General features: G+C 40.3%; 3 protein-coding genes across 7 annotated transcripts; all 3 read left to right on the top strand.

Moving 5' to 3' along the window:
• Positions 1-31: 31 nt before the first annotated feature.
• On the top strand, positions 32-5,173 carry ift38 (intraflagellar transport 38). Its single transcript, XM_085774657.1, has 13 exons — positions 32-168; positions 552-619; positions 743-854; positions 1,097-1,181; positions 1,280-1,459; positions 1,593-1,688; positions 2,069-2,152; positions 2,263-2,396; positions 2,646-2,787; positions 3,251-3,323; positions 3,422-3,532; positions 3,677-3,726; positions 4,827-5,173. The coding sequence occupies exons 2-13, from the start codon at positions 598-600 to the stop codon at positions 5,001-5,003; spliced, it is 1,266 nt and encodes a 421-aa protein (XP_085630783.1). The 5' UTR covers positions 32-168; positions 552-597; the 3' UTR covers positions 5,004-5,173.
• A 375-nt stretch (positions 5,174-5,548) lies between these two features.
• ccdc124 (coiled-coil domain containing 124) lies at positions 5,549-7,956 on the top strand. Its single transcript, XM_085774658.1, has 5 exons — positions 5,549-5,619; positions 6,402-6,579; positions 6,821-7,016; positions 7,162-7,267; positions 7,368-7,956. The coding sequence occupies exons 2-5, from the start codon at positions 6,421-6,423 to the stop codon at positions 7,570-7,572; spliced, it is 666 nt and encodes a 221-aa protein (XP_085630784.1). The 5' UTR covers positions 5,549-5,619; positions 6,402-6,420; the 3' UTR covers positions 7,573-7,956.
• Positions 7,957-10,035: 2,079 nt separating this feature from the next.
• Positions 10,036-17,092, top strand: kcnn1b (potassium intermediate/small conductance calcium-activated channel, subfamily N, member 1b). 5 transcript variants are annotated; one of them, XM_085774655.1, is made up of 10 exons: positions 10,039-10,685; positions 11,643-12,797; positions 12,990-13,427; positions 13,645-13,740; positions 13,985-14,403; positions 14,622-14,763; positions 15,127-15,237; positions 15,697-15,783; positions 16,006-16,075; positions 16,498-16,666. In XM_085774655.1, the coding sequence occupies exons 1-9, from the start codon at positions 10,485-10,487 to the stop codon at positions 16,042-16,044; spliced, it is 2,688 nt and encodes an 895-aa protein (XP_085630781.1). In that variant the 5' UTR covers positions 10,039-10,484; the 3' UTR covers positions 16,045-16,075; positions 16,498-16,666. The 5 variants fall into 5 exon arrangements, with proteins under 5 accessions (XP_085630782.1, XP_085630781.1, XP_085630780.1 ...); XM_085774653.1 differs by having other exon boundaries at positions 10,050-10,685; positions 12,990-13,358; positions 15,697-15,824; positions 16,498-17,092; XM_085774652.1 differs by having other exon boundaries at positions 10,052-10,685; positions 15,697-15,824; positions 16,498-17,091.
• Positions 17,093-20,289: the final 3,197 nt, after the last annotated feature.

Here is a 20,289-nt window from a genome sequence, read left to right as displayed (position 1 = left end):
ACAATAAATTGACTATTATATTTGGCCATGCGACATAAAATGCAAATGGTTCCGACACCCATTTTGATTACGTTAGGCTTCCGTAGAGCAGGAATCGGTTTCCATAGAGACCGTCTTGACTGCGCTGCAGAGGCGAGCTGGCTGTTGCTTAGCTTCGGTACTGCACAGGTAAGACAAGACAAGAAAAAACATTATTGTGGTGGTAAATAATGATATTTTGTGTTGCATCATTCCTGATAACGATGTTAAAAAATATCGACTCCTCGTCTGTGATTACCTACTGCGACACTAAGCATGAGTTTGTTTGTTTTTCTTGCTGACTTCCAGTTAGCCACCAGCTAACTAAACTAACGCAAAAGAACTAACTTAGAGTCATTACTTTCACCTACTCCTATCACTGGAACAATAGATATCCTAATAATGTTGTATAGCAGAATATGTTTTCATCCTGTGGTGATGGATTTGACAGTCGCTACCACCCCCGTGTTTTGTGCTTGTGTGACAATAACTCACATCTCTGTCTTTGTTATTGTTTTTTTCTTTACTACCAGTGGATGAATCAGTGTATGATCCGCTGTCCAGTATCCGCAGGTCACAATGTCCTTCAGAGACATGAGAAGTAAGTGATGCTCGCTATCTGCTCGTTATTGAGTGTATTCATTGTGTTGCCTAACTGAGAGTTGTTTTTTTTTTTTAATTGTCTACATAACGTTGGTAACTGGAGTTGTGTTTTATTTGGCAGATTTCACTGAAATGATGAGGGCCTTGGGCTATCCTCGGTTGATATCAATGGAGAACTTTAGGACACCAAACTTCACTTTAGTCGCGGAAATCTTAATATGGCTTGTAAAGAGGTATGCTTGATCTTCACACATTTCATGTTTCTTTCATGTGTAAAAAGTGTGATCTCTATCCAAAAATCCTCAGTGATTTATATGGTTGGAGCTATTGCAAAACCTAGTGATCCATTCACTCCTCTTGTGATCTATGTTTTTTTCCCTGTTTTTTCTGGCCCCCGATAAAGATCTGAGGTCTATGTTTTACTTCAGCAAAAGGAAGGATATTGTTACATTTTCCCCTTGTCTTTTTCATGTAGATATGAGCCTCACATGGATATTCCCACTGATGTGGATACGGAGTCAGACAGAGTATTCTTCATCAAGGCAGTGGCCCAGTTTATGGTGATGCCTGTTTTATGTATTGTCCAAATGTGGAGTTCATTCATAGCTATTACGGGTTTGCTGTTATTCTGTCTTAACCCATGTTCACCTGATTGCAGGCAACAAAGGCTCACATTAAGCTGAACACCAAGCATCTCTACCAGGCCGATGGCTATGCAGTGAAAGAGATGCTGAAGATCACCTCAGTCCTGTACAGTGCTATGAAGACCAAGCAGATGGCCCTGGAGGATCCAGTCGAGGCAGATAACAGCAAGTTCAAGTTTGACCTCAGTTCACGGGTGAGGTCCACTTTTTACACTGTAATATTAATGTCCATATTTCTTTAACTATCAAAGTTTACATTACATTGTTTACATTGTTTCATAACTTAATTTTCTTGATTATGTCTCACTCACTATGTCTTCACTGTAGATTTCGGATCTGAAAGCAGCTCGACAGCTAGCATCTGAGGTCACGTCTAAAGGAGCATCGCTATATGATTTACTGGGGAAAGAGGTGGACTTGAGGGTGAGGAAAAATATACCGTAGTGTACATATAAACTGACACTTTCTGGTCCAACTACAATGATCTTGAGTCCACACACCCCGTGTCAAAACAGTCTGGTTCTACTGTGATGTAAATGCTTTTTAAGATTAATTTTATGGAAAAAGAATGATGACACCCTTATTTTTGGCAATATCTTTAAGACCAGTCCAAAAAAAAGCTGCCAATGGCCATTGAGCAGCTTAGTTACAACTGATTTGTCTGAGTGCTGCTGAGGCTGGTAGCATGATGTGACTTTGTTGAGCCCATTCTCTGTGATGATAATAGCTAAACAATGCTGAAGTCTGTTTAAAAAGACACTGTCACTGATGCAGGAGATTACTCTCCTCCTTGTTTCTGACAGGAAATGAGAACAGCGGCCATTGCCAGACCACTGGAGATCAATGAGACTGAAAAGGCACTGAGAGCTGCCATCAAGGACGTTTTGGTGTGTAATTATCTCAGCATTCTCAGTTTTTTCATTCACACAGACCCGCACTGATTTTATCCACAAACTGGCACTGAATCTGCCACCATGTCTCTGTGTTCATTGTCAAGCAAAGTGTGGATAAGACCAAAGACATGCTGAGTAATGTTGTCTCTGATGAGACCAGTCTGGACGCCAAGATAGAAAAGAAGAAGCAGGAGCTGGAGAGGAATCGGAAGAGGCTCCAGACACTGCAGAGTGTTAGGTAAGTTAGTATACATACATTGATTGGTCTTCATTTTGATTTATTTCACTTTTTACTTTTTTTTTCTGCCTGCACTCTTTTTCCAAAGCACATGTAATTCAAGCTGTGCTGTTTTTAAATTCGTAGTCTTCTTAAGCATTACTTTACTTTTCTCCTCTTCTCTACAACTCTTTGAACAGAACTTTGATAGTAAAGTGCATCTAAATTGGCTTGCTAAATATTTTTTTGTTCCACTGTCATTTTTTGTAGGCCAGCCTTTATGGATGAATATGAAAAAATCGAGGAAGATCTGCAAAAGCAATATGAGATCTATGTGGAGAAGTTCAGGAACCTCTGCTTCCTGGAGTCTCAGCTGGATGAACACCACAGACTGGAGCAGGAGAGGTTTGAGGTGTGTGTGAGTGTAGTTTATAGAGCAGTGACTCACTATGAAAGTACTGGTACTGTATGTAACTACCACTAATATATATTTGTTCAGTATAACCTAGAGACATGTATTTATCAGCAAATATAAAGTTTTCCTGTAGCTTGATGGAATATTTTGGACTTTTTATTTTAACAATTGAAAGGAATAGGATCTAGTGTGTCCTTCTTCCTCTTCTCTTCTGTGTAAAAAATCATTTGTTGGTCTGTGATGTTGACAATTAAGACAATACACTTCTCAAACATCAATATGGAAAGGAAAATTCAGATTCAAAAATTGGGAGTAACTCACACTAGAAAATAGAGACATAAGATCAGAAAGAATTCAGATTTTGAATTTTACAGATGTATGAAAGCTTGTGAACATGTGAACTTCTCTTCTTTCAACGACCCTCTTTATAGCTATCTCTGTGTGTTTGTCTTCTCTACAGGAGGCGGAAAACACTCTGAGGATGATGCAGCACAAACTGAGGGAGGAGGAGAAGGATTTGATGAAGAGCTCTTGTGAGAAAAACAGACAGACAAACTTAAAGCAAAAATATAACAACATAAACTCAACCCCTTTTTCATGGTTTCACACATTTGTTTCATAATATTTGCAGTGAAAGATGAGGATTCAGACATGGATGTTCCAGAGGACGAAGGTTCAGACAGCGACATGGAAGAGTGTCGACCATCTAAACCCAGGCCTACACAAAACGCCATCATGGCAGGTACACAAGGAAAGGCATATCTTTTGTGATGATTAACTACTGATGGCTTTGTGAAAAAAAATATTCCAAAAAATTTCCATCTGTAATTTAAAAAAAAGTAAAGTAAATACTGAACTATGAAAACATTATGTTTTTGTACCTCAGGAAGAGGAGCGCGGTTCATCGGTAACATGCAGGGTGGAGACAGTGATGAGGTTAGTACTGCCATTGCAACATCCATACAAGACTCCTTCCTTCCTCTCACTCCACATTTTGTTTGCTACAGTTTCGTAAATTTAAAGACTTCTTTGCTGATGCTGCTTTCCGTCGTGCCTCTCTCCTAACAGAATGACTCGCGGTTTACTTGTGTTTGTAATTTCTAACCAAACGAGTGTCCCATTCTTCACCATCTCTGATCAGTTTCACGTCCCATTGGGTTTCCATCTTCTCTGTTCAGTATCTTACCTTTCCCTCACTTGTATTTCAAAAGGCCTTCTTAGCTGTTTCCAAAAGGTCCGTTCATTCTGCCAAAGAACAACGGAACGGAAAGGTTTGTGGCAGGACCAGGATCTAGTTTCTTTCTCATTCACCTGTACACTAAAAGGAAAAATCCATTCTCAAATAATCTTAGCTGCTACAGCCAGTATAGCCAGCGTCCACTCATACTAATTAACGAGTGGATTTTGAATTGTCTTCTCTGTAAGTCACGCATATGTAGATGCAAAGAAGATGCACTAAAAATGAAAAAAAAAAATTGCATCACACAATCACATATGCACGGTACGGTGTAAATGAAAACAAGCGACATTGAGACTTGTTTTGCTGGAGCCTGCTTTCATGTTATTCATTCTGCAGTGTCTAATATCTGTACTATGTGAGAACAGTACAATTTATTTTGTGGATTGTCTACCAGAGCTATCATTTAAGATATTGCTTAAAACTTCTGGGCTTACCCTCAACACTGTGTTGTCCTCTTCCCCTCCAGGAAGTTATTTTACTACATTATTTGGATTTAGACTGGATTTTTCTTTTAAATCAGTAAATTGTCATGTAGTCCCTGTAGATGTGTGGCTCCAGATGGACGTGTCCCACTTCCAACACTGTGAAATCACTTCTAAACTCTGCATGTTTTCATTCCAGCCCAAGATGTGACTGTGATTAGATCCTCCTGTCTGATTTAGGTTGTGATAAACAGTTAGCTGGTTTAGTGTTTGGATTGAAGATGTGCCCATCCCTGTTGTAGCCTGTTGAAATTGTTTCCCTCTTGTTATGGTGCATTTTGTAAAAGTTGTGATCATGTGGCCTGCTCTTTCAGAGTGAAGACAGCGAGATTGACTTGGACGAGGATGAGGAAGAAGATGAGGAAGGTGAAGAGGAGGAGAGCAAGGATTTGGAAGATGATAGTTTGGAGGGCCCTGTTTCAAGGGGTGGTCGCCCCACCAGAGGGGGCATGAGACCCCCTCTATTGGAGGAGAGTGACAATGACTTCTGAAAAAACACACACATTTAAGGATGTTCTTCTGCTGTTTCTGTATTCCAGCTCAAACAAGAACATGTTATACCTCTCAGAAATATGCATTAAATAATGTGTTTGTATAGTTCCTATTTTTGAATATTTATGTGAACGGGTTACTGTAATAAAGTCTTAACTCTTTAATATTTAATTTATGTGTCTTAATTGGTTAAGGTTAAGGTTTATTCAACATAAGTTTTATACAATGCACAAGATACAATGAGGCACAATTTGTTCCCCAACAGAAATCCGTTTGAAACACATAGCAAGGTGTTAATTTTTATCCCAGGCAACTAGGTCTTGTAACATTATCTATTTGAATAAATAATTAAACATTTCTCATTTATTTACATTTAGATGCACGTGTGAAGTTTTACGACCAAGTAGCGTTTATCTATTAGGCTGCAGAGCTCAAACTTTTGTTTTCATCCGACAAGTGAAATGTTTTAAAGTGAAACTCACTGAGCGGCACAGTAACGTAACGCCATCAGACTCGATACGTCATCGCAGTGCGCGGTGGTTTCAGAGAGGAGGTGGCAGATGCCTCTTCGGAACAACAGTCGTCTATTTACGACCTGTTTTTCCTCTCCTACTGGTATGAAACCATGTTTATGCTACGACATGTGTGAATTGTGATCGTCCTAATCTTCGCTAAAAATCGGCGTACTTAGATAGGGGAATATGCAGCTCGTTGAAAGGCTAATCTGCCTTGTTTACCAGGCTAACACCAGGCAGCTAAAGCTAACTAGCTAACACAACTGACAAGCAGAGCTGCAGCCGTTTGTGTAGCTTTACAGATTCAGGTTTGATAAAGTTAACCTCCTCTGTGGCTGTGTTTTCTTCGTCTATTTGTTTGCGAACTCCCATTTCTAACTCTAGATCCCCAGTCATGGTAGCTATGTAGGAAAACAATAATTGTTTTTTATTCATAACGTTATGCGGAATTAATTTAGATAAATATCTCATGATGTAACTTAAACACTCGGTTTTGACGAGTTGGTATGTATGTGTGGGAGAGAAACACTACTTTGGCAAATTAAAGGTAGGGTTTTGAACCACTGGAGGTATTTGACTTACTTGAAATGCAATTAATGCTTAGTTTCATCATCGATTAATCTCATTGATGTTTTTTTCTGACAATCATGTGGCCTTTGAATTGTCACAATAGTGGACAGAAATATACCAATGGCAACTGTCTTCTGTTTTGTTTGAGTTAAAGTGCAAAAGGTATGAAAGAGAAGCTTGAAACCATTTTTTTTGTTTGTTACTAGATTGTTAAAAAATGTTTCAGCTTTAGTTCATTCTAATGATGAAATGAGCTTGGTCATTATTGGGCAGTATTCCTGAGAAGTCTCCTTTCACTCTTGTCTTTCTCAGCTGAATAGCAGCTGTTGGGATGCCAAAGAAGTTCCAGGGCGAGAACTCCAAGGCGGCCACAGCCAGAGCCCGCAAGGCTGAGGCTAAGGCAGTGGCAGACGCCCGAAAGAAGAAGGAGGAAGAAGATGCTATGTGGCAGGAAACTGACAAACATGTTCTCAAAAAAGAGCAGAGAAAGGTGAGGTGTCTCTCCAGATGGGTATTGTTTTAAAAAATATATAATTTCATAAGTATTTTGTGGTGCATATCCTGGTGAGTATAATGATTTGATGCCAGTTTTATTGGTGTGGCTTAATTCATAATATCTGTACAAACACAGAAATGAAAATAGCAGAATCGCTGATAAAATGGTCGTACCTGGAAAGAAAGAAAATCATGAAAGAAAAGAGCTGTCAACCTGACAAGACATATTTCTGCAGGATGACAAGGAGAAGAAGAGAGTGGAACTCCTGGAGAGGAAAAAAGAAAACCAGCGACTCCTGGATGAGGAGAATGCCAGGATTAAAGGCAGAGCTCAAAGGGAGGCTGCAGCCGCAGGAAAAATGACTCGTGCTCAGATCGAGGAGACGCTTCTGAATGAGCAACTGCAGCCAGGGGAGGAGCTCAAACCGAAAGGTGAGGTTCGGGGTGAAGATGTTGATTAACGTTTGACGGTTAGAATAAAAACGCACCCTCAGTGGAAATCAGATAAAATCAGACTGCAAATTGCCTTACACTATGATATAACCTTTGACGTGTTTTGAATGAATGTTCCCCACAGAAAAGAGCCACCTGGAGACTCCACTGGAGGAGAACGTGAACAGAATAATTCCTGAGGAAGGAACAGAGGAGGCCAGAACAATAGAGGATGCCATTGCTGTGCTTAGGTACCAGCTGTTTGTTTGCACTGTTGATTTAAATGAAACACCAGATATGAAGTGGGTAGAGTAAACACAATTTACTCAACCCTGTGTCCCTGTCTCCTAGCACGGGGCCTGAGGACCTGGATCGCCATCCAGAGCGGAGGATGAAAGCAGCGTTTCTTGCCTACGAGGAGGTCAACATGCCGCGCCTAAAAAAGGAGAACCCCAACATGAGATTGTCCCAGCTGAAGCAGCAGTTGAAAAAGGAGTGGATGAAGTCACCAGAAAACCCCCTGAACCAACGCTTTACCAACTACAACACAAAGTGAATGCACTCCGATTAACACCATTTGAAAACTGGAAGATTGATTCATTGGATTTTCATTAGGAAAAGTTGAGTAATTTCATCTAAAAATGAAAAAAGGGCGTTGCTGACGAGAACTTCACCGCTTCCTGCTCAGAAACGATCTCCCCAGCACTAGAGGACTCTACTTTATTGTTCCATTCACTTGCAAGGAGAAGCTCACCCACCCCCCCGCCCCAACCCCCAAACAGCATCACAACTGATCATCGTGTCTGTGCACATGGCCTCCCATGAGGCATCTTAACATCTAATGAATTTAATTAAGACCTTTTTTTTTAAGCACTTCCGGGGAGGTGGGAGATCCGATGTTTTGAGAGTAACTTATTAAAGTTCACCCCTCGATCATCAACACCTTTTGTTGCAAGACTCCTTCCTTGTTAGCAGGCACGTACCTAAATTCATTGCGTACTGTTATTGTTAAGATGATGGAGGTCAAACTCAACTTTTCAACGTGGGAAGTTGTTTATGGTAAATTTAAAATATCTGTGGCTGGAAATTACTCACATTTTGATTTACTTTTGTGATTAATCTATTTCTTTGCTTAAATATTATTAGTCTAGCTCTGAATTAACTCAGATATGCATATTCTGTCAACATATACTCAATGGGTTACAATGACAATTTTAAAGGACAACATTTAGTTCAATGGAAGTGGGAACAGAGATCAAATATCGATCTATATTTATGTTGTCATGTCCATCAGTTATGTGTCAAAGAGGCGCACTGGTCTTGACAAAAGTTTGCTAATTGCAGCAAACATAAAATGAGACTTGCTTGTACTGTAGTCTGACTCACTGGGTGGAGGCTGTGGGTATACTGTAAGATTGCAACTGCAGACAGCAGTTTCCTCTGCCTTTTACAACAACCTCCGAACTAGCAACCTACACTCTAAAAATGGTGAGTTTTTGATGCAGGTATGGATTGTGCAATCACACAGGGGACATACAACAGCGCTGCCTGAAAAGACTGTGAACAAGCAGAGTGTTTTTGCCCTGATAGCAGAAGAATAATAAGGGAACAGCCAGATCTCTTCCACATAGGTTGGGTTTTGCAAATCTACTTGTGCTATTGCTCCTAACTTGGTGCTATTGCGTCATATAACGGGCAACGTTAACGGTAGAGGCCGAAGTTAAAAGTGTTGACACAAGTGGGTTTTCAGATAAAATACTGAGCTGATGGGTTCCCCTCCAGTAGTTGAAGTTATTGTCCTCAGCCTTGATTAGTTTTTGGATTGAATCTGGCTTCCTGTAAAATGTAAATGTGAAGGAGAACTATTAACATCAAATACTGTCAAGAGCACTGGTGTAGCTACTTTAAAAGCAGAAGTTGTCACTTTATTGCTTTATAACCAGTCTGCACCAACTGGAAAGATGAAGAAAAGGTGCTGCTTTTACAGGTGGACATCTGCTCCAAAATATTTATTTATGGTATAGTAAAACAATCTAAAATGGGCATGAGGACTTCATGTCCTTACCATAGATCAATGTGTTCTCTTTGTAAGGGTTAGGGCTAGAAGAAGAAAAAACAACAACAAAAAAACATCTCCAGACGTCAAACAGTAGCTGACTGGCCTCCCTTATCTCCTCCACCAGATGCCTTGGCCTTTAGCCAACCATTGCTTTTAATTCCTATCCTTTCACAAAACTGGTGGGCTGGTGAGATTGAAGTTGGGATTAAACACGGTTATGATCAGATCATTAAGAGCTCTGTTACTGCTGTGGATGCAACTTTTGTTTGAGCCAATAGTCACAAATCTGTAAAATAAGACAGACTTATAACTGCTATGTGAAGAAATGTCTCTGATAGGAACAACACAACTTTAACTTTAATGCAGTTAATTGTAGCAACAAAATGAAACTTCTCATGGGGAATACCTTCTGCTTGTTTTGGACTGTGACCCACTGGTCACTGCTGGTCACAAAGGTTTTCTCCAGCGCAGCAACATTACTATTGATATACTGAGCTGCTGAGGCAGCAGGCTGCAGGCTTTGTAAGTTTGTGTGATGCCAGGTGGAGAGACAGCAGGCACAGAGAAAACAGGGCAAAACAGTCTAATTATAAGTTATATAAAGATAGAGGATGTTAAAACAATGTAGTAACGAATATAATTTAGCTTCCGTTGTGTTTGGGAAATGGGGCTCAACACACAACAGAGCTCTCATGCAAGAAAAATGTGTAGCCAGTGAAAAAAACAACAATCAAAACACAATTGATTGCTGGATCACTGCCCTAATTTTTGGCTGTACAGAAAAACAAGCAAACTGTTTTTAGTGTAACATACATTCACATTGTCAGGCACCAGATCTGTGTCATGTTTGCAGGTTTTTTATTTTGGAACAGTAACAAAAAAAAACGTTGGTAAGTAGTTGGTCAAATAAACAACAGCACTCCTGATGCCTAAATTGGTGTGTTTAAATGTTTCTTTTCATGCAGTTGCTGCAAAATTTCTCTTGCAATTACACTCTTAGATCTTCTGGGACACGTCTGATGAGGCCTTGCCCTCACTGGATTGATTCATTCAGAACCAGATTTTAAAATAGACACTTTTGTCCAGCCAGGCTCTTGTGGCGGAGGAGATAAGAGACCCTGTGAAGACCTTTGAAATACAGAGCTTTAATGACAAGTTCAACTGACCTTTTATTTTCCATTTTGTATTGAAAGCAACCATTTCCCTTTCTTTCCGCTACCAACCAATCACACCCACTTTACAGGGATTTCTTTGAGCTCATACGTGTGATGTTCCGCCTTAACACCCTGGTCTGATGTTACAGGTTTTTGTTTTCCTGCATCCTAACCTGTGGCTGCACCCTCCCACTCTCTGTCCATTTGCATGGCAACCCCTTTCCAGGCCAGCTGCTGCTGCCCTTTTCTTTCTTCATGTTGAATTCTAATCATTACTTTCAAAGGAAAGCGTCTCCAAAGCTCCTTTATCAAGTGCTCGTACTGGGAGGAGGCAAGCCGCTGTCCACCACCCACTTAGGCGGCTTTTCTTACCACCTCTGTTCTGTAAACAGCAAGCACTTCCTATCTGTGACCTGCTTCTTAAAGTTTGGAGAAAACAACATATGGCAGAAGAAGGTAAGATTTTCCTCTGGGATTCATTTTCAGTCATTGTAAAGATAATTTTGTACATGCATTGAATTGCAGTAGCAAGGCTTAAGTCCAAAATAAAACAACTGGTATTATATATAGTATAGAATCATTAGGTTAATTACAATTTTTTACCAATGTGAAGCAATAATCAAGTTCTAAAAACACATTGAGATAAACTATTAGAGTGATGGCTCATGTCTTTATGTGCAAGATGATAATTTTCCCACCTTCATGCAGAAATGTTACAATTTAGTGAGTTGCAGCAGTTGAATGATCAATGAGGGAGGACTTTGCTTACAATGCTTTTCTATAAATGATCATATGTGTATCAGTTTTGAACTTTTTTGAATGTAATGTCAAAAAAAAAAACACAACTTTAAAAGCTAAAACATTATATTTGTTACAAAATGTTTTTCCTTTTTTTTTTTTAATCTACACAACATACTTTTCACTTCCCGAACACTTGTTGGTAGTAATTTAAGACTTAAGAGCAATGACACTCATTATGGATTCCTTTTCTCTGTCCTCGTTAAATGATGAGTGAAACTGATCTGTGTAATTTTCTCTGAGTGTTTCTGATTTCTATGCACAACACAGAAACATTAGAGGGGGGCCATCTGCTTTTGACAGAGTAATTCACATTCATTACCAGCTGAGCATTTCAGACTCACCAAATCATTGCTTTTGAAACAATGATGGTTTTGCTTTGAATGAATACTCTGTGTAAACACAAGTGTGTGAAATATTTGCTGTTTTTGATTGTGAAACGTGGCCATTATGGAGGCAAAATAGTTTTAAAAGACTTATTTTGAAATGACATTTGTTTCTTGTTGTTTTTTTTATACTCGTCTCGCTGCAACCGTGATTCGAACATTTTTCTTGCATGTCATTCTCCTCGCAGTCTTTTTCCAATGACAGGATCTGTTTGTGATCTCATTTCAGCTCTGCAGTGATGCCATGAGGCTGATTCTGGTGAAACCCACGAACGCAACACGACGTCTTGACTCAACGGGCGAAGTCTTCCACGACAGCGATCGGGAGCACTGCACCGCGGGAGGTCCACCCCCTCCGACAAAGACCCCCGATGGGAAGCATGATCGATACGCTGGAACCTCAGTTGAAGCATCTTCAGCCCCACAGGAGACGAGTCTGTGCTGCGTTTCATCTTCACCCCACGAAAGAGCGAATGGAATCAGCCCTCCAAGAGTTTCAGCCCAGATGTCGCCGTTAAAATCCCAAAACCTAACCTTATCACAGCTGAGCGATCAGGACTGGCTTCTGCTTTGTGGCCAGGTTAGCAGAGTAGGAGATGGTTCACCTTCAGCAGAAAGAGCAGGGACCAATGTAGGAGATCCGAACCACAGCGACAGATGTGGTTGTACCTGTCCTGATGCACACCAGCACTCTGAAGCTTCTACTTTTCACTCGCAATCAAAACATAGTGCAGTGAAAGACTGCCTGCCCAGAGTTGCACACAAGAAGAACCTTTCATCTTTACCGTACAACCAGTCGTTCTCTCAAAGCACCCAAGGTTCAACCTCTTGCCAGGTTTTACCGCAGCAAACCAACCATAGGGATCCTTCCAAACTTGCCACAAACCATCCACAAGATAATTTCATGCCTCAGGGCGCTGACCAAGAAGGTCGGAAAGAGCTTTCGCAGCAGCACTCTTGCAATCATTTTAAACCCAAGGACAGCATCCAAGCAATCCGTACAAATCTGTTCAACATCCCGCTGAACTCTGTCGAATGTGCCGAGACAAATCAGAAGCTTCCCCAATGGCCTCAACCCGCCGTCAGCGCAGACGTGAATTGGAGAGAGCTATTCGGCAAAGAACCGCTGTTAGTTCAGCAACGGCAAAAGCAAGACTCTCACAGCTCCATGACTGGCGATGAAGCCTGCAAGTCGTCTGGGGATCCCTCGGTTGCTGCCAAGTGTCGTCACCTCCCGTACAACCCCGCGAGCAATGCTCCGAGGGTGAAGAGGTCGTCGACACCAGCCAGTAACAGAAGTGTCCAGTCCTTCTCGTTCAGCCAGTATAGTTCGCTTGAGAACCATGATTTAAGTGACGAGAGAACTAGACAGCGACACAGTCAGGTACTGGATTTGTTTTTTGTTTTTTTCATTTCTCTACTGGAGCAATCAGTGTCTTTATTAGATAGCCCTGTTTCTGTTGATATACTGTTTATAGTTTCTCTCAGGTATGTTGTCTTATCAATTTGTATAAGACAACATCTTGTAAATATGTATTATTTTTTAAATAATATGTACTGACTGTCTTGCTTGCAGACTGACTCTCAGCAGCTCAGTGGATCGAAACTCTCCTTCCTCAAACACAGTCCCCTACAGTCTGACAACTTAGAGACCAGTGACACGGTAAACGGGGATGCAGTGCGACCTCTGAGCAGCCATGGCACCATAATATCCAGTCTCGGAGATCTTCACTCAAGCCAACAGCCTCTTCAGCTTCTTCACAGTGCCATACTCGAAGATGCTTTCTCCAAAGTCATTAGAGAAGACTCCAGTAAAGCCAACAGTGAAAACTCTACCAGGGAGGAAGGCTGCGTACCTCAGAAGAAGACGAAAGACATTAGCTACCGCCTGGGTCAAAGAAGAGCTCTTTTTGGGAAGCGCAAACAATTGAGTGACTATGCATTGGTCTGTGGGATGTTTGGCATTATTGTCATGGTGATTGAGACAGAGCTTTCAAGGGGATATTACGACAAGGTAGTGCTCTTCAGACTCATTTTAGGTATCTTTGTATTGTGTTCTGACAACAATGCAGCCAAGAAAAGTCAACACTCGCTAGCTACTGACAGACTGACTAACATGAATATGAATGTGTCAGGGCTACATTCCCATTGTTTTTTTCTACTGTGCTCACTTGTGTCTTTACAACAGACTGCTCTCTCCACGCTCATGTTGTTGTTTCTATTGTTCACAGGAATCCATATATTCATATGTACTGAAAGGCCTGATCAGCCTTTCTACTGCTATACTTCTAGGACTCATTGTGATGTACCATGCAAGGGAAATCCAGGTAGGCAGATGAATGAATAGAAACCCATTTTAGTAAATAACCCAAGGTCTTTTTATGATTGGTAACCTTATTATTTGATTCATCTTGCGAACATACCTCAAAAAAGTTTGTAAGTCCCATGCAAAGCAAGTGCTGGGAGTTTTTGTATGTATAAACTCAACTTTGACCTACAATAAAATTATAGCTGTTCTCGAATGTTACATCATCAGCTACTTTACATTGTTTGTTCTGATCTCTTCTACAGCTTTTCATGGTGGACAACGGGGCAGACGATTGGAGGATTGCTATGACCTTAGAGCGGATTCTCTTTGTTGTGTTTGAGCTCCTGGTTTGTGCCATCCATCCAATCCCGGGCCAGTACATATTCACCTGGACGGCTCGACTGGCCTTCAGCTACACAGCCTCAGTAGCGGATGCTGACGTCGATATCATTCTCTCGGTGCCCATGTTCCTGCGCCTCTACCTCATTGGCCGGGTCATGCTGCTTCACAGCAAACTATTCACAGATGCTTCCTCCCGCAGTATCGGGGCGCTCAACAAAATCAACTTTGACACTCGTTTTGTGATGAAGACTCTGATGACCATTTGCCCTGGCACTGTCCTGCTGGTTTTCAGTGTGTCCTGTTGGATCATTGCTGCGTGGACTGTGCGTGTATGTGAGAGGTATCAGCAAAGACCGTTTCACTTCTCACTCTTTCTTTTCTTTCCTCTCCTCAGTGACCATTTTAATAACTTCACTATCATCAGTAGTTTGTGTAAATAACACCTAATTCAAATGACAGTTATTAATTTAAGACACCAACCATCATGAATACTTTTTTGGTGTGACACATCTTCTCTTTGTTTTTATATGAATTGCTTTTGCATCCGTGTCTTACCAGGTATCACGATGCACAGGAAGTAACCAGTACCTTCCTTGGAGCAATGTGGTTAATCTCCATCACCTTCCTATCGATCGGCTATGGAGACATGGTCCCTCATACATACTGCGGAAAAGGAGTTTGCCTGTTAACAGGAATTATGGTGAGACATATAATGATACAATACCTCCATACAGGAAGGGGAAAATCTGTAAAAAAAAAAAAAAAAGAAAGAAAGAAAAGAAAACGACAACAGCATATCAACCAACTAGACAAATTACGTACAACAACACAGCTTTTAGCCTTAAAATTAATCATCAATATTGAGTTTGCATACAATTAAAGAAAACTGTATGGACAAAAAAAAAAAAAATCAAAGGGTGGTCATTCAGTTTCAAATTGGAACTTGAAAACTTTACTTTTACATCAATCTCACTGTATAAAGCCTGTTTGTTTTGAAATTGCTTTCATAATGCCCTTTATTACAGAATGCCACAATATCACTAATCACTGCTTTTCACTTCAGGGAGCGGGCTGTACAGCTTTGGTTGTTGCCGTTGTTGCAAGGAAGTCAGAACTCACCAGAGCCGAGAAGCATGTCCATAATTTCATGATGGATACCCAACTCTACAAAAAGGTCACTTCACAAGATGCAAATATAATGCACAGTATTTCTCAAAAGTAACTGTACAGAACTGAAACACAATTTTGTCTTCTTTGGCCTCACTGAGTAAGTTTAGGTTTTGCCTATGTCAAGACTAAAGATTTGAGATTCTCTGTTTTGTCATTCTGCAGAAACATCAAAGATGCGCAGCAGATTGAAATTGCGAGCATTGCTCTACAAAAACACGGAAAGTGCTCCATAAATAGAGGGGCTCAATAAATATATAAGCATACCTATCTGTATCTATATAAATATACAAAAAATGATAAAATGATAAAGTTATTACACAATATTTTGCAGACAAAGAATAAAGCATGGGGAGTATGTCTCCAGTTTTACAGTGGAGATAAAACAAAGTGCAGGACACAAATATTGCCTGCACCATGTAAATTCTAGTCCTGTCGTCTCATCTGTGTGACATTTCTCCTCCAGATAAAAAACACGGCTGCGAATGTCCTGAGGGAGACGTGGCTCATCTACAAAAACACCAAGCTGGTCAAGAAAATTGACCGTGCCAAAGTACGCCACCATCAGCGTAAATTCCTGCAAGCCATCCACGAGTAGGTACACACACACTGTCACCAGGGAGTGCACCACCACACTTTATAGATATTGTAGGTAGGGGAGAGGTTTTTATCTATTTTATTTACAGTACGTAGGTTAAGACAGACTTTAGTTGTTATGAGGACAAACTGTGCTCAACATTTAATTTTTCCTTTGGTTTCTGGTTTTCAATCATAGATTGCGAAGAGTCAAAATGGAGCAAAGGAAACTGACTGACCAGGCCAATACAGTTGCTGACCTTGCCAAGGTCTGTACCTTTCAAGTGAAAATCATATTTCCATTGCACTTCACTTCATCACTTTACCATCCTTTTAGGAGGTTACTTTACCCATAGGCCTACTACACAATAGACACAGTCTCCCTCCACAAACAAGCTCTCTGGGTTCACTGTGAGGCCACTGTGGGCTGAAAAGTCCCAGCCCCATTGAGGTGCCCCAAACAAGGCCGATGTCCACTGTAAGATGGAGGGCACATTTTTTGTCACATGGTGTATCATCTCATTTTGGTGTGGACCCACTGGGGGTCAACAGCTCCTACTATAAATGCAATAATGTCTCAATTCTAATGTGACAAATCATCTTTAGGGCCTATTGTGACCTCTCCTCAAGCAACCGCAGCATAGCCTACTATAAAGTCAGTTGTGTGATTTGTCCTCCTCACTGTTTTCAGACTCAGAACATGATGTATGACCTGGTGTCGGAGCTGCAGCATCGGAGCGAGGAGCTGGACAGGAGGATCGTAGCTCTGGAAGAGAAACTGGATTCCCTCCTTCTCAGTGTGCAGTCTCTGCCCGTTGTGCTTTCTCACGCAATAACAAAGCTACAAAAGGATTTCCTGGACGACTTGGCTTGTCGTGTCCACTTCCTGTCATCCTCCCTGAGCTCTGAGTGCTGTCCGGTCCCTGCCAGGCAGCTCTGTCCAGGATCCACCACACCGGAGACACCTTACAGCTGATGGGCAAGACTCAGTGGTTTTTCCAATTGGCCTACCACTACTTTTTTCACGCTGGAGAGGATTTTCACAACATGCACTCTTATTGTTACACACTAGTTCTAACTACGTTCTAGTTGCACACATTCACCCCTGGGAGATTCGCCTCCAGAGTCATGTTGAGCAGCTCTAATGAGAGGGGAAATGTTTCAGTCAGGGGACTATAGAGGAAGGGAAAATCATGATCCTTGCCTTTCCTTTGGTCAAATTTTCTTAGTTTAGGGACCAGGGTTTTCACCTATGAATTGACAAACACGTACTGGTCCATGTGTCTTTCTTGACTGCATCCCAGTGAACCCTAAAATGTACGGGGAGACGTTCATGGAGATGATCAGGTTTCATACTCCAAGTTACACAAAAGCTACACATTAAGTTAAAGTAAAAATTGTATTAAACATGACAATTTTTTGTTTAGCAATAATTAAAATGTTTAGTTCGTTCCTCCTCCTCTACTAAAACGTTTAGGTTATTCTGTACTTTATTGTAGGATGTCCTCCATTAGAGAAAAGTGATGTTCTTATGTTGATGATTTTGTTACTTTCAAAGCAATAATGTAGGCTATTTGTGCAAACAAAGATTTCAGATCTGTTTGGTGTTTGTGAGAAGTGTAATCTCCTATAGCCTGACAAAATTGTTGTGCCATTTTCCTATCCCTAAGTCAGGGCAGTTAAAGACACTGCAACTTACCTCAAGTGCCACCTTGGTACTGTTATTACAACATTAACTCAATTATTTGTGCACTTTCCTCATTTTCTTTGTTTTGTTGAACACTTAATTTCCATGTATTTTTTCTGCTTCTAGTTAATTTTATTGTGTAGCTACAGTAATTTTATGATGTAGCTAAACTTGTAAACCTACCTTTGAAATGTGCAATAGAAATAAATATATTTGATAACTTGGGAAAAGTATTAGTTTTGAATCCTTTCTTGGCAGTTCTACTGTAGAGATCGGATTTAGGAAGTTGTGTTTGTCCACCTGGTTGGGGAATTCAGTAACAATATGCTGGCTAGAACTACAGCGCAAATTCTCATTTCTTAAATTATTTTTAGGACAGATTGCTCTTATTGATTGTTGACCATCAGGTGCACAAGGACACCATGTTGCTAATGCAAAATTTTGCATTTAGTAGAGAAAAATTACATAGCTAAGTAATGTATATTGATATAGTAATTGCAGACAATCTCTGGTTTGTACACAAATAACACTAACGTTACACCTCTCAGACATACAGCGGGGAAAATATGTATTGAACACGTCAACATTTTTCTCAGAAAATATATTTCAAATAGAGCTATTGACATGAAATTTTCACCAGATGTCGGCATCAACCCAAGTAATGCACACATACAAAGAAATCCGAACATTTATGTCCATAAATTAAGTTATGTGTAATAAAGTGAAATGACACAGGGAATAAGTATTGAACACATGAAGAAAAGGAGGGGCAAAAAGGTATGGAAAGCCAAGAAAGCAGCTGGAGTTTGTCAGTATTTAGAATGTAATCCTGTCTCCTATCAGTGCAAAGTAATATCTGCTGGTTTAGTCCTGATTGATGCCTTTTAAAAAGGTTTCTCACCACCAAGGTGTCAGACAAGAAGTATTGCATGATAGGTAGGATAGCAAAGAGCTGTCTAAAGACCTACGCAACCAAAGATTTCAGACAGAAGAGTCAAAAAAATAATCAGAAGGGTTCCCTAACAGTCCAGGACCACTGGTGGAGAGCTTCTGAAAGACCTGGAATCAGCAGGTACAGTTGTTTCAAAGAAAACAATAAGTAATGCACTCAACCGCCATGGCCTCCATGTCTTGCATGGTGTGCGTGCATGGAGGCCATGGCGGTTGAGTGCATTACTTATTGTTTTCTTTGAAACAACTGTACCTGTTCTTCATGTGTTCAATACTTATTCCCTGTGTCATTTAACTTTATTAAACATAACTTAATTTATGGACATTAATGTTCGAATTTCTTTGTATGTGTGCATTACTTGGGTTGATGCCGACATCTGGTGAAAATTTCATGTCAATAGCTCTATTAGAAATGGGTCATTCCGCCAAAAGAGTGCCATTTGCTCATTGTAACTCTTAAAAATTAAACTTCATTTTTCATTCCATTTCAGTAGCCTATAGAATTTTTTAATATACACATTTACTCATTCAAAATGAGTACTGGTCAATCTCAGGCTACTTTATTTAATTTATTGCTGCTTTTATCATTGCATTTTTGAAGAAAAAGTAACAGCAATGAGGGTAACAGCAATGAGTTTTTAGCATAAAATCAGCAATTGTGTGAAATCCAGCCAAATAGCATCTATACTAATAGCTTGAGCACACAGAGCACATTATTAGGATTTAACTGAATATTTTACTTTTGATATCAACAAACACTGTCTAGAGATAATTTAGGTAACAGGAATGAGTTTTAAGAGTGACGGACCCTGACATAGCTACAATGTCATTCAATTTCAGGAAAAATAAATTACAGAGTTTCATTTTGGTCTTCCCATGACTTTCAAAAGACCTAAATGATGTCACTTCCAGCAGAACATGTCACTGGTGGAATGTTCCAAAACTTTTAGAGTGTAGAATGTGTTCGGGTAACAGCACTGAGTGAAAACCTGGGGACGGGATTAAAATGTGAATTTTAACCAAAATATAATTAGGTTTTAATTTAAAAAATGTTATATAAGTGTAGATATAATATAAAGTCACACTAATATGCAAAAAAAAAATGATTTTAGAAGGATTTTATTCATAATGCATTGTGGTAAACTATAGCGTTTGGCTCTGGGGACATGCAACAAAGGCTATGTTTCAGTGCTTTGAAAGCCTTTTTATAGTAATTAAAAATTATATATCTTTAATTTCTACAGTGATTCATGTGTATGGTGCTTTGTTTATTAATTAAATGCAATTTATATTATATTATTACATGTTTTTATACATTTAATATGCTGGGGACAGAAATGGCACTCTTTTGGTGGAATCGCCCAAATATATTTTCTGAGAAAAATGTTGACGTGTTCAATACTTATTTTCCCCGCTGTTTAGTGCTCTAGTGTGAACTAAATTGGCCTCCTTGGCTTTCAGCTCCCACCAAACTGGGGGCAGCTATCATTAATTATAGTCAGAAGGAAGCGGAAGGACACGCATTATGAAGCCAAATAACAAAGCCAGTCATGCTTCAGACACGATAAACAGCTCTAGCAGTTAGGTTGTTTACGTTGACCAGTCAGACCCACCATCTGTCTCTTGGATGCAGGTTTACATGGCGCTACATAATCTCGCGATAACCTGCTGGACGAGCTGCACCCACGAGAATGTCGTTTCGCGCGCTGAGGCTAAGCTCCAGTCGCATTCCAGATTGACAGCTGCGTCGTCCAATGAACGGGCTGCACTTAGCGGAAATGAGCCAATGGCGAATGTGCATTTTTACAGCGGGCGGGATATCAAAGTCTTGAAGAATAACTCATT

The sequence above is a fragment of the Trachurus japonicus genome, chromosome 4, assembly GCF_045865225.1.
Source record: "Trachurus japonicus isolate A0001 chromosome 4, Traja_1.0".
NCBI lineage: Eukaryota > Metazoa > Chordata > Actinopteri > Carangiformes > Carangidae > Trachurus > Trachurus japonicus.
Note: the sequence above shows the minus strand (reverse complement) of the source record. Positions and strands in the feature narration are given on the sequence as shown.